The following is a 13,178-nucleotide window of genomic DNA, read 5'->3' as shown; positions in this document are numbered from 1 at the left end:
CAAAAGCTGCTTTCTACAGGAGTTACTGTTCCAGTGCCTCCTCAGCTGGTTTTACTCAAGTCTCTTTGTGGTTCTGAAGCCGGATGGCTCGGTAAGACCGATCTTGAACCTCAAATACCTGAACCCGTATCTTCGGGTATTCAAATTCAAGATGGAATCTCTAAGAGCAGTGATAGAGAATCTGGAGGAGGGGGAGTTTCTGGTGTCCCTGGATATAAAAGACGCATACCTACATATCCAATTTGGCCTCGTCATCAGGCATTCCTCAGGTTTGCGATTCTAGGCCAGCATTTCCAGTTTCAGGCCTTACCCTTCGGTCTCTCCACAGCCCAAAGGGTGTTCACAAAGGTCATGGCGGAAATTATGCTACAACTGCGCATGAGGGGTGTCCAAATAATTACGTACCTGAACGATCTCCCCATAAAGGCGATGTCCAGGGAACAACTACTGCACAGTATCGACTTGACTAACCGTGTGCTTACGAATCACAGATGGATCCTCAATTTCCAGAAGTCTCACTTGGAACTGTCTTAGAGAATTCAGTTCCTGGGGATATTTCTTGATACGATCGTGTCTCAGAAGGTTTACCTTCCTATGGATGAGGCTTCGAATATTCAGTCTATGGTCTGGTCGGTGCTAAAACATGCAAGGTCTCAATTCCCCTTTGCATCCGCATGCTGGGAAAGATGGTGGCCTCCTACGAGGCGATACAGTATGGCAGGTTCCACGCGCGACCATTTCAACTGGATTTGTTGGACAAATGGTCAGGCTCTCACCTACACATGCATCAGCATATAACCCTATCACCGAAAGCACGGATCTCCCTGCTATGGTGGCTACAAGTTCCCCATCTGGTGGAGGGTTGGAGTTTCAACACCCAGTAATGGACATTGTTGACAACAGACGCCAGCCTCCGGGGTTGGGGGGCTGTGACTCAGGGAGCGCAGTTCCAGGGGACGTGGTCTTTTCAGGAGTCTTCTCTTCCAATCAACATCCTGGAACTCAGGGTTATTTACAATGCTCTGATACAGGCCTCATACCTTCTTCAGAATCAGGCCATCCAGGTGCAGTCGGAAAACACCCCGGCAGTAGCGTACATCAACCGACAGGGAGGAACCAGAAGCAGGGCCGCAATGCAAGAGGTGTCAAGTATACTCCTCTGGGTGGAAGCCAATGCAAGGGCCATCTCAGCTGTTTACATTCCAGGAGTGGACAACTGGGAGGCGGACTTCCTAAGCAGGCACGACCTCCATCCGGGGGAATGGGGCCTCCACCCTCAGGTATTTCAACCACTTGTTCACCGATGGGGCTGTCCACAGATAGACCTGATGGCTTCTTGGCTCAACAAGAAGCTCCGTCATTACTGTTCCAGATTTTGGGACCCGCAAGCGGTGGACGCTCTGACGACGCATTGGACTTACCAGTTTGTTTACCTGTTTCCTCCAATTACTCTAATACCAAGAGTTCACAAAAAACTCAAAAAGAAAAGGGTTCAGGCAATTCTCAGTGCCCCAGATTGGCCTCGACGGACCTGCTATGCGGACCTCCTGACCCTGTTGTTGGAGGAACCCTGGCCTCTGCCGCTTCTCAAGGACCTTCTTCAACAAGGACCGTTTGTCTATCCAGACTTACAGCGGCTACGTTTGACGGCCTGGAAGTTGAGAGGGAAATTTTAACCGGGAAGGGTCTTCCATCCAAGGTGGTTTCCACTATGGTTCAGGCCCGTAAGATGACTACCTCCAAACATTACCACCGTATTTGGAAGAAATATGTTTCTTGGTGTGAGGGATGACAATGTTCTTCTCTGGAGTTTCGTCTGGGCTGGTTTCTGCTGTTCCTGCAAGCAGGAGTAGACAAGGGCCTACAATTAGGCTCCCTCAAGGTTCATATCTCGGCTCTCTCAATCTTCTTCAAGAAACAACTGACAGTACTTCCTGAAGTACAGACTTTTCTTAAGGGGGTCTTGCACATTCAGCCACCCTTTGTTCCTCCCATGTCTCCGTGGGACCTCAATGTGGTGTTGACTTTTGTCCAATCGGATTCGTTCGAACCCTTGCATAAGGTTGACTTTAAATACCTGACGTGGAAGACAGTTATGTTACTGGCTTTGGCTTTGTCTCGGCGAGTGCTGGAACTGGGGGCCTTATCCTGCAAGAGCCCATTCTTAGTGTTTCATGAGGATAGGGCGGAGCTCAGAACTCGCCCACATTTTTTGCCGAAAGTGGTATCAGCGTTTCATGTAAATCAACCAATCGTGATTCCTGTCTTAACCGACACTTTGGTTGCTCCAAAGTCCCTGGATGTGGGGAGGGCTTTGAGGATTTACATCAAAAGGACTTCTTGTCACAGGAAGTATGACTTGCTTTTCGTCTTTATGATGCTAAGAAAATGGGTCATCCTGTCTCCAAGCAGTCCATTGCTCGTTGGCTCAAATTGACTATCCAACAGGCTTATTCTCTGCCGCTGCCGAGTTCTGTTCAGGCCCACTCCACAAAGTCGGTGGGTTCTTCCTGGGCAGCTGCCCGGGGCGTCTCTGCATTACAGTTGTGCCGTGCAATAACTTGGTCTGGTGTGAACACCTTTGTTAAGTTCTACAGGTTTGACACCTTGGCCAAGGAAGACCTTCAGTTTGGTCAGGCAGTTTTGTAGGGGTCTCAGCACTCTCCCACCCATTCTGGGAGCTTTGGGACATCCCCATGGTAATATACTATTCCCCAGTATCCACTAGGATGTAAGAGAAAATAGGAATTTAATACCTACCGGTAATTCCTTTTCTCGTAGTCCGTAGTGGATACTGGGCGGCCGCCTCAATGCTTCGTTTTCCTGCTTACCTTGTTGTACGAGTTATGGTTGGGTTTGCTGTTGCTTTCCCTATTCCAAGTCTGGTTAGCGTTGCTATCCTTATATAGTTAACGTTGCTTTCTCTGTTCCATGTTTGGTTAGCGTTGCTACCCTTCTTATTGTTAGCATTGCTTTCCTCTGTTATGGTTAGCTCTGCTATCTTATTGTTGTGTGTTGCTTCGTTACCTCACCGCTTTATGTGTTATATCCTTCTCTCAAAGTATGTCCTTCTCCTCGGGTACAGTTTCCTAGACTGAGTCTGCTAGGAGGGGCATAGAGGGGAGGAGCCAGCACACACTATTCATTTCTTAAAGTGCCAGGCTCCAGTGGACCCAATCTATACCCCATCGTAATATACTATTCCCCAGTATCCACTACAGACTCCACGTAAAGGAATTACCGGTAGGTATTAAATTCCTATTTTTATACTATATCTGTTTGTTAGAAATTATATTCATACTTATTTGGACCTTGGACTTGTGCATGGGATGCGGTTAGGTCAGCATACCGACGCCGGGATCCTGAACACTGACAATGCCGGCAGACGGTTAACAGGGGCTATTCCCACTAGTGGGGGTCCTCGACACCCATAGAGTGGGAATAGAACCTATGGTGAGCACAACGAGCCACCAAGCCTGCAGTGTGGCAAGCGCAGTGAGCACGCAAGGGGCTTCATTGCACTTGCCCCCCTGGCGGCCGTAATCCTGGCTTTGGTATGCTGATCGCCAGGATCCCGGCTGCCGGCAAACCATACCCAAAGCCTTGTGCACCTTCTCTGGTGTTTAAGTGGATCTGTTATCTGCACACAGTAGAGCAAATTGTTGTATGAACCAATATAGAGCCTTGTTACTTCATGCCTCATGTCTAGTTCCTAACAGGCTGTATTGCCATGAACATTGGTTCGGTCCAAAAATTGTTTTCCGTGACTGGGCCTTACTTATACAGCACACTCGATGGCCCAGTGTGTCTGGGTGACAGGTACACTGTGCAAAAGTTTAAATGTCACATCAAAAGTCCACCCTCCTACCAGGGGTGTATCTAGTGGTCCGCGTACCCCTGGCAAAATAAGGGGATGGCGCCCCCCCACCCCCACATTTGGAATAAGGTATGAGTATTGGAAATGGGGCATGGTCTTGTGGGGGAAGGGTGTGGACACAATAGTACTTCCAATTCAGATTATGCCACACAGTAGTGTCCCTCATTCACATTACACCGCACAGTAGTGTCTCGTATTCACGTTACACCATCCCTCCCCCCTAACCCACCTTTCCCACAGCCTGACCTTAACACGCCCCCCCCCCCCCCCGAAAGCCTCTTCAGTGGTGCCTAACCCTAACCCACACTTCCTAATCTCCCTCCCTGCAGCCTAACCCTAACCCTCCCACCCTTGCAGCCTAACCCTCCCACCCTCGCAGCCTAACCCTAACCCTCCCACCCTCGCAGCCTAACCCTCCCACCCTCGCAGCCTAACCCTAACCCTCCCACGTGGCTGGCCAGTGGAGACTTTGGCACCAACTCTATCAGGATTTGACATTCTGCATCGCTAGCTATGTTGGGATGCCAGCATCAGCAGTCCAAGCAGTTTCGGGATGCTGGCGTCAGCTTTCCGACCACCGGGATGCCAAATGCCGGCATCTTGACTGCATCCCGAATGAAATGCTAATGAGATGCTGTGAGATGAGCCTCAAATGGACCCAGCCATTAACCAAACACCATTAGTTGGATGGTAGAAGTGCTTCCTGTTAGAATAAATATCAGGGTGCCATCACTTCCAAGATAAAATGATCAATTATACAATTAACTGATTTACATTTCCTTGAACCTGGCCTTGAAATAGGTAAGAATTTTATTTTCTTTATTACACTCAACAAGTTAAAGTTTTCGCTTACTTACTACTTACTTACATCTAACATGCATGGAAATCGTGTAGTTTTCCAGGTACTACAGTCCCTTCTCCCAAACACCGACACTTTTATATTATCTCCAACAACAAATAGATCTATAGCACTGTGCTGTATAACAACTGCTGTGTACCTGGTGAGAGTCTATTACTGCTTGCATGTCCGTCAGCACCGCACTGCACTAGTGATCAGACTAGTATCCAGCAGCACTGCACTTGTAATCAGACTCAAAATAAACTACAGTTCCCAGCAGCCCTTGCTGTCGGGAGCTCCCAGAAACAAGGGCTGCTGGGAGCTGTAGTCTATTTTGAGTCTGATTACAAGTGCTGTGCTGCCGGACACCGGCGCCGCTCCAGCAGTAACTGACTCTCACCAGATACAGTCTGACAGTATTGCTTTTCTACCCTTTGGCCGCGGGTGGCACAGCCAGGCTGCGCCCACTCCTTGACTGGCGCCCCTGACGAGTGCCAACCTGGCCAATAGGTAGATACACCCTTGCCTCCTACCACTTTAGTTTCACACCTTAAAACTCCTCTCCTGTGGAAATGTCACCTGTTGTGTAACCTGTCACTAGCAAAACAGATAAACATAATTGACATTGTATGGACTAGCCGTTATAATAAACCTTTATCACTAGTGGGGAGTGTACGTTATATAGCCAGCTAAGTTACTCATAGTGTATAAGAGCAGGAGACTATGGGCCTAATTCAGACCTGATTGATGGGCTGCGTTTTCATACAGCGGGCGATCAGGTCCACAATGCGCAGGCGTGATGCACGGGTACAAAGCAGGTCGCCGCTCAGCGATGGGTTTGCGCGAAGGATCCATTCGCACGGGCGTTCGCAAGGACATTGACAGGATGAGGGCGTTTGTGGGTGGCAACTGACCGTTTTCTGGGAGTGTTTGGAAAAACGCAGGCGTGTCCAAGCGTTTGCAGGGAGGGTTCCTGATGTCAATTCCGGTCCCGGACAGGCTGATGTGTTCGCAGCGGCTGAGTAAGTCCTGGGCTACTCATAGACTGCATAAATTCTGTTTGTACAGCTCTGTTACACATGCGTTCGCACACTTGCACAGCTGAAATACACTCCCCTATGGGCAGAGACTATGCGAACGCAGGACTGCAAAAAAAACCTAGCGAGCGCTAGAGATGAGCGGGTTCGTTTTCTCTGAATCCGAACCCGCCAGAACTTCATGTTTTTTTTCACGAGTCCGAGCGACTCGGATCTTCCCGCCTTGCTCGGTTAACCCGAGCGCGCCCGAACGTCATCATGACGCTGTCGGATTCTCGCGAGGCTCGGATTCTATCGCGAGACTCGGATTCTATATAAGGAGCCGCGCGTCGCCGCCATTTTCACACGTGCATTGAGATTGATAGGGAGAGGACGTGGCTGGCGTCCTCTCCGTTTAGACACTTGATTTACTAATTTTGGGGAGCATTAGGAGTACTCAGTAGTGTACAGTGCAGAGTTTTGCTGATAGTGACCAGTGACCACCACTTTTATTTATAATCCGTTCTCTGCCTGAAAAAAGCGATACACAGCACACAGTGACTCAGTCACATACATACCATATCTGTGTGCACTGCTCAGGCTCAGGCCAGTGTGCTGCATCATCTATATATATTATATATCTGTCTGACTGCTCAGCTCACACAGCTTATAATTGTGGGGGAGACTGGGGAGCACTACTGCAGTGCCAGTTATAGGTTATAGCAGGAGCCAGGAGTACATAATATTATATTAAAATTAAACAGTGCACACTTTTGCTGCAGGAGTGCCACTGCCAGTGTGACTAGTGACCAGTGACCTGACCACCAGTATATAATATTAGTAGTATACTATCTCTTTATCAACCAGTCTATATTAGCAGCAGACACAGTACAGTGCGGTAGTTCACGGCTGTGGCTACCTCTGTGTCGGCACTCGGCAGCCCGTCCATAATTGTATATACCAGTGACCTAACCGTGGTTTTTTTTTCTTTCTTTATACATACATACTAGTTACGAGTATACTATCTCTTTATCAACCAGTCTATATATTAGCAGCAGACACAGTACAGTGCGGTAGTTCACGGCTGTGGCTACCTCTGTGTCGGCACTCGGCAGCCCGTCCATAATTGTATATACCACCTAACCGTGGTTTTTTTTCCTTTCTTTATACATACATACTAGTTACGAGTATACTATCTCTTTATCAACCAGTCTATATATTAGCAGCAGACACAGTACAGTGCGGTAGTTCACGGCTGTGGCTACCTCTGTGTCGGCACTCCGCAGCCCGTCCATAATTGTATATACCAGTGACCTAACCGTGGTTTTTTTTTCTTTCTTTATACATACATACTAGTTACGAGTATACTATCTCTTTATCAACCAGTCTATATATTAGCAGCAGACACAGTACAGTGCGGTAGTTCACGGCTGTGGCTACCTCTGTGTCGGCACTCGGCAGCCCGTCCATAATTGTATATACCAGTGACCTAACCGTGGTTTTTTTTTCTTTCTTTATACATACATACTAGTTACGAGTATACTATCTCTTTATCAACCAGTCTATATATTAGCAGCAGACACAGTACAGTGCGGTAGTTCACGGCTGTGGCTACCTCTGTGTCGGCACTCCGCAGCCCGTCCATAATTGTATATACCAGTGACCTAACCGTGGTTTTTTTTTCTTTCTTTATACATACATACTAGTTACGAGTATACTATCTCTTTATCAACCAGTCTATATATTAGCAGCAGACACAGTACAGTGCGGTAGTTCACGGCTGTGGCTACCTCTGTGTCGGCACTCGGCAGCCCGTCCATAATTGTATATACCACCTAACCGTGGTTTTTTTTTCTTTCTTTATACATACATACTAGTTACGAGTATACTATCTCTTTATCAACCAGTCTATATATTAGCAGCAGACACAGTACAGTGCGGTAGTTCACGGCTGTGGCTACCTCTGTGTCGGCACTCGGCAGCCCGTCCATAATTGTATATACCAGTGACCTAACCGTGGTTTTTTTTTCTTTCTTTATACATACATACTAGTTACGAGTATACTATCTCTTTATCAACCAGTCTATATATTAGCAGCAGACACAGTACAGTGCGGTAGTTCACGGCTGTGGCTACCTCTGTGTCGGCACTCGGCAGCCCGTCCATAATTGTATATACCACCTAACCGTGTTTTTTTTTCTTTCTTTATACATACATACTAGTTACGAGTATACTATCTCTTTATCAACCAGTCTATATATTAGCAGCAGACACAGTACAGTGCGGTAGTTCACGGCTGTGGCTACCTCTGTGTCGGCACTCGGCAGCCCGTCCATAATTGTATACTAGTATCCAATCCATCCATCTCCATTGTTTACCTGAGGTGCCTTTTAGTTGTGCCTATTAAAATATGGAGAACAAAAATGTTGAGGTTCCAAAATTAGGGAAAGATCAAGATCCACTTCCACCTCGTGCTGAAGCTGCTGCCACTAGTCATGGCCGAGACGATGAAATGCCAGCAACGTCGTCTGCCAAGGCCGATGCCCAATGGCATAGTACAGAGCATGTCAAAACCAAAACACCAAATATCAGTAAAAAAAGGACTCCAAAACCTAAAATAAAATTGTCGGAGGAGAAGCGTAAACTTGCCAATATGCCATTTACCACACGGAGTGGCAAGGAACGGCTGAGGCCCTGGCCTATGTTCATGGCTAGTGGTTCAGCTTCACATGAGGATGGAAGCACTCAGCCTCTCGCTAGAAAACTGAAAAGACTCAAGCTGGCAAAAGCACCGCAAAGAACTGTGCGTTCTTTGAAATCCCAAATCCACAAGGAGAGTCCAATTGTGTCGGTTGCGATGCCTGACCTTCCCAACACTGGACGTGAAGAGCATGCGCCTTCCACCATTTGCACGCCCCCTGCAAGTGCTGGAAGGAGCACCCGCAGTCCAGTTCCTGATAGTCAGATTGAAGATGTCAGTGTTGAAGTACACCAGGATGAGGAGGATATGGGTGTTGCTGGCGCTGGGGAGGAAATTGACCAGGAGGATTCTGATGGTGAGGTGGTTTGTTTAAGTCAGGCACCCGGGGAGACACCTGTTGTCCGTGGGAGGAATATGGCCGTTGACATGCCAGGTGAAAATACCAAAAAAATCAGCTCTTCGGTGTGGAGGTATTTCACCAGAAATGCGGACAACAGGTGTCAAGCCGTGTGTTCCCTTTGTCAAGCTGTAATAAGTAGGGGTAAGGACGTTAACCACCTCGGAACATCCTCCCTTATACGTCACCTGCAGCGCATTCATAATAAGTCAGTGACAAGTTCAAAAACTTTGGGTGACAGCGGAAGCAGTCCACTGACCAGTAAATCCCTTCCTCTTGTAACCAAGCTCACGCAAACCACCCCACCAACTCCCTCAGTGTCAATTTCCTCCTTCCCCAGGAATGCCAATAGTCCTGCAGGCCATGTCACTGGCAAGTCTGACGAGTCCTCTCCTGCCTGGGATTCCTCCGATGCATCCTTGCGTGTAACGCCTACTGCTGCTGGCGCTGCTGTTGTTGCCGCTGGGAGTCGATGGTCATCCCAGAGGGGAAGTCGTAAGCCCACTTGTACTACTTCCAGTAAGCAATTGACTGTTCAACAGTCCTTTGCGAGGAAGATGAAATATCACAGCAGTCATCCTACTGCAAAGCGGATAACTGAGTCCTTGACAACTATGTTGGTGTTAGACGTGCGTCCGGTATCCGCCGTTAGTTCACAGGGAACTAGACAATTTATTGAGGCAGTGTGCCCCCGTTACCAAATACCATCTAGGTTCCACTTCTCTAGGCAGGCGATACCGAGAATGTACACGGACGTCAGAAAAAGACTCACCAGTCTCCTAAAAAATGCAGTTGTACCCAATGTCCACTTAACCACGGACATGTGGACAAGTGGAGCAGGGCAGGGTCAGGACTATATGACTGTGACAGCCCACTGGGTAGATGTATGGACTCCCGCCGCAAGAACAGCAGCGGCGGCACCAGTAGCAGCATCTCGCAAACGCCAACTCTTTCCTAGGCAGGCTACGCTTTGTATCACCGCTTTCCAGAATACGCACACAGCTGAAAACCTCTTACGGCAACTGAGGAAGATCATCGCGGAATGGCTTACCCCAATTGGACTCTCCTGTGGATTTGTGGCATCGGACAACGCCAGCAATATTGTGTGTGCATTAAATATGGGCAAATTCCAGCACGTCCCATGTTTTGCACATACCTTGAATTTGGTGGTGCAGAATTTTTAAAAAAACGACAGGGGCGTGCAAGAGATGCTGTCGGTGGCCAGAAAAATTGCGGGACACTTTCGGCGTACAGGCACCACGTACAGAAGACTGGAGCACCACCAAAAACTACTGAACCTGCCCTGCCATCATCTGAAGCAAGAAGTGGTAACGAGGTGGAATTCAACCCTCTATATGCTTCAGAGGTTGGAGGAGCAGCAAAAGGCCATTCAAGCCTATACAATTGAGCACGATATAGGAGATGGAATGCACCTGTCTCAAGTGCAGTGGAGAATGATTTCAACGTTGTGCAAGGTTCTGATGCCCTTTGAACTTGCCACACGTGAAGTCAGTTCAGACACTGCCAGCCTGAGTCAGGTCATTCCCCTCATCAGGCTTTTGCAGAAGAAGCTGGAGGCATTGAAGAAGGAGCTAAAAGGGAGCGATTCCGCTAGGCATGTGGGACTTGTGGATGCAGCCCTTAATTCGCTTAACAAGGATTCACGGGTGGTCAATCTGTTGAAATCAGAGCACTACATTTTGGCCACCGTGCTCGATCCTAGATTTAAAGCCTACCTTGGATCTCTCTTTCCGGCAGACACAGGTCTGCTGGGGTTGAAAGACCTGCTGGTGACAAAATTGTCAAGTCAAGCGGAACGCGACCTGTCAACATCTCCTCCTTCACATTCTCCCGCAACTGGGGGTGCGAGGAAAAGGCTCAGAATTCCGAGCCCACCCGCTGGCGGTGATGCAGGGCAGTCTGGAGCGACTGCTGATGCTGACATCTGGTCCGGACTGAAGGACCTGACAACGATTACGGACATGTCGTCTACTGTCACTGCATATGATTCTCTCAACATTGATAGAATGGTGGAGGATTATATGAGTGACCGCATCCAAGTAGGCACGTCACACAGTCCGTACTTATACTGGCAGGAAAAAGAGGCAATTTGGAGGCCCTTGCACAAACTGGCTTTATTCTACCTAAGTTGCCCTCCCACAAGTGTGTACTCCGAAAGAGTGTTTAGTGCCGCCGCTCACCTTGTCAGCAATCGGCGTACGAGGTTACATCCAGAAAATGTGGAGAAGATGATGTTCATTAAAATGAATTATAATCAATTCCTCCGCGGAGACATTGACCAGCAGCAATTGCCTCCACAAAGTACACAGGGAGCTGAGATGGTGGATTCCAGTGGGGACGAATTGATAATCTGTGAGGAGGGGGATGTACACGGTGATATATCGGAGGGTGAAGATGAGGTGGACATCTTGCCTCTGTAGAGCCAGTTTGTGCAAGGAGAGATTAATTGCTTCTTTTTTGGGGGGGGTCCAAACCAACCCGTCATATCAGTCACAGTCGTGTGGCAGACCCTGTCACTGAAATGATGGGTTGGTTAAAGTGTGCATGTCCTGTTTTGTTTATACAACATAAGGGTGGGTGGGAGGGCCCAAGGATAATTCCATCTTGCACCTCTTTTTTCTTTTCTTTTTCTTTGCATCATGTGCTGATTGGGGAGGGTTTTTTGGAAGGGACATCCTGCGTGACACTGCTGTGCCACTCCTAGATGGGCCCGGTGTTTGTGTCGGCCACTAGGGTCGCTAATCTTACTCACACAGCTACCTCATTGCGCCTCTTTTTTTCTTTGCGTCATGTGCTGTTTGGGGAGGGTTTTTTGGAAGGGACATCCTGCGTGACACTGCAGTGCCACTCCTAGATGTGCCCGGTGTTTGTGTCGGCCACTAGGGTCGCTAATCTTACTCACACAGCTACCTCATTGCGCCTCTTTTTTTCTTTGCGTCATGTGCTGTTTGGGGAGGGTTTTTTGGAAGGGACATCCTGCGTGACACTGCAGTGCCACTCCTAGATGGGCCCGGTGTTTGTGTCGGCCACTAGGGTCGCTAATCTTACTCACACAGTCAGCTACCTCATTGCGCCTCTTTTTTTCTTTGCGTCATGTGCTGTTTGGGGAGGGTTTTTTGGAAGGGCCATCCTGCGTGACACTGCAGTGCCACTCCTAGATGGGCCCGGTGTTTGTGTCGGCCACTAGGGTCGCTAATCTTACTCACACAGCTACCTCATTGCGCCTCTTTTTTTCTTTGCGTCATGTGCTGTTTGGGGAGGGTTTTTTGGAAGGGCCATCCTGCGTGACACTGCAGTGCCACTCCTAGATGGGCCCGGTGTTTGTGTCGGCCACTAGGGTCGCTAATCTTACTCACACAGCTACCTCATTGCGCCTCTTTTTTTCTTTGCGTCATGTGCTGTTTGGGGAGGGTTTTTTGGAAGGGACATCCTGCGTGACACTGCAGTGCCACTCCTAGATGGGCCCGGTGTTTGTGTCGGCCACTAGGGTCGCTTATCTTACTCACACAGCGACCTCGGTGCAAATTTTAGGACTAAAAATAATATTGTGAGGTGTGAGGTATTCAGAATAGACTGAAAATGAGTGTAAATTATGGTTTTTGAGGTTAATAATACTTTGGGATCAAAATGACCCCCAAATTCTATGATTTAAGCTGTTTTTTAGTGTTTTTGGAAAAAAACACCCGAATCCAAAACACACCCGAATCCGACAAAAATAATTCGGTGAGGTTTTGCCAAAACGCGTTCGAACCCAAAACACGGCCGCGGAACCGAACCCAAAACCAAAACACAAAACCCGAAAAATTTCAGGCGCTCATCTCTAGCGAGCGCACAGGTCTGAATTTGGCCCTATATACAGGAGTTAAAGAGTCTGGAATTCACTGTCATGTATCAAAAATGCCATGAATTAAATGTATTCTGTTTCTGTTATTGTTGCTGCTCCACAGAGCGATGGTCTCATTCACGGCTAACCCGGCGGAGCATCTGTGGACGGGATATCTCTACGCTGTCCTTCTGCTTGTAGCCGCTTTCATTCAGTCGCTGTGTCTGCAGCAGTATTTTCAGGGCTGCTTTGTGCTGGGGATGAGGGTCCGTACTACCCTAATGGCTGCAGTATACAGAAAGGTGAGTAACATTTTGCCTTTCCTATTGTCCCTTACAGACAGGTACCATTTATATCTTATTATCTGAGGTCTACATTGTTCATCCATGGCTCAAATGGAACAGATGACAATGCATGGACAATAATAAAGCACGTTGCGTTCACTATCCATCCATAGCTTGCGTGTATCGTGCAAGCGTTCCGTAGGGATTGATAATCCCTACTG

The 13,178-nt window shown here is 48.2% G+C and overlaps 1 protein-coding gene across 1 annotated transcript in view; it reads left to right on the top strand.

The window, feature by feature from the left end:
• ABCC2 (ATP binding cassette subfamily C member 2) overlaps window positions 1-13,178 on the top strand; it is a 118,496-nt gene that overhangs the window by 46,560 nt on the left and 58,758 nt on the right. Inside the window, exon 9 of the mRNA XM_063962257.1 lies at window positions 12,798-12,975. Coding sequence (XP_063818327.1) covers window positions 12,798-12,975 — 178 coding nt within the window. The remainder of the gene's footprint in view (window positions 1-12,797; window positions 12,976-13,178) is intronic.

The sequence above is a fragment of the Pseudophryne corroboree genome, chromosome 3 (assembly GCF_028390025.1).
Source record: "Pseudophryne corroboree isolate aPseCor3 chromosome 3, aPseCor3.hap2, whole genome shotgun sequence".
Taxonomy (NCBI): domain Eukaryota; kingdom Metazoa; phylum Chordata; class Amphibia; order Anura; family Myobatrachidae; genus Pseudophryne; species Pseudophryne corroboree.
Note: the sequence above shows the minus strand (reverse complement) of the source record. Positions and strands in the feature narration are given on the sequence as shown.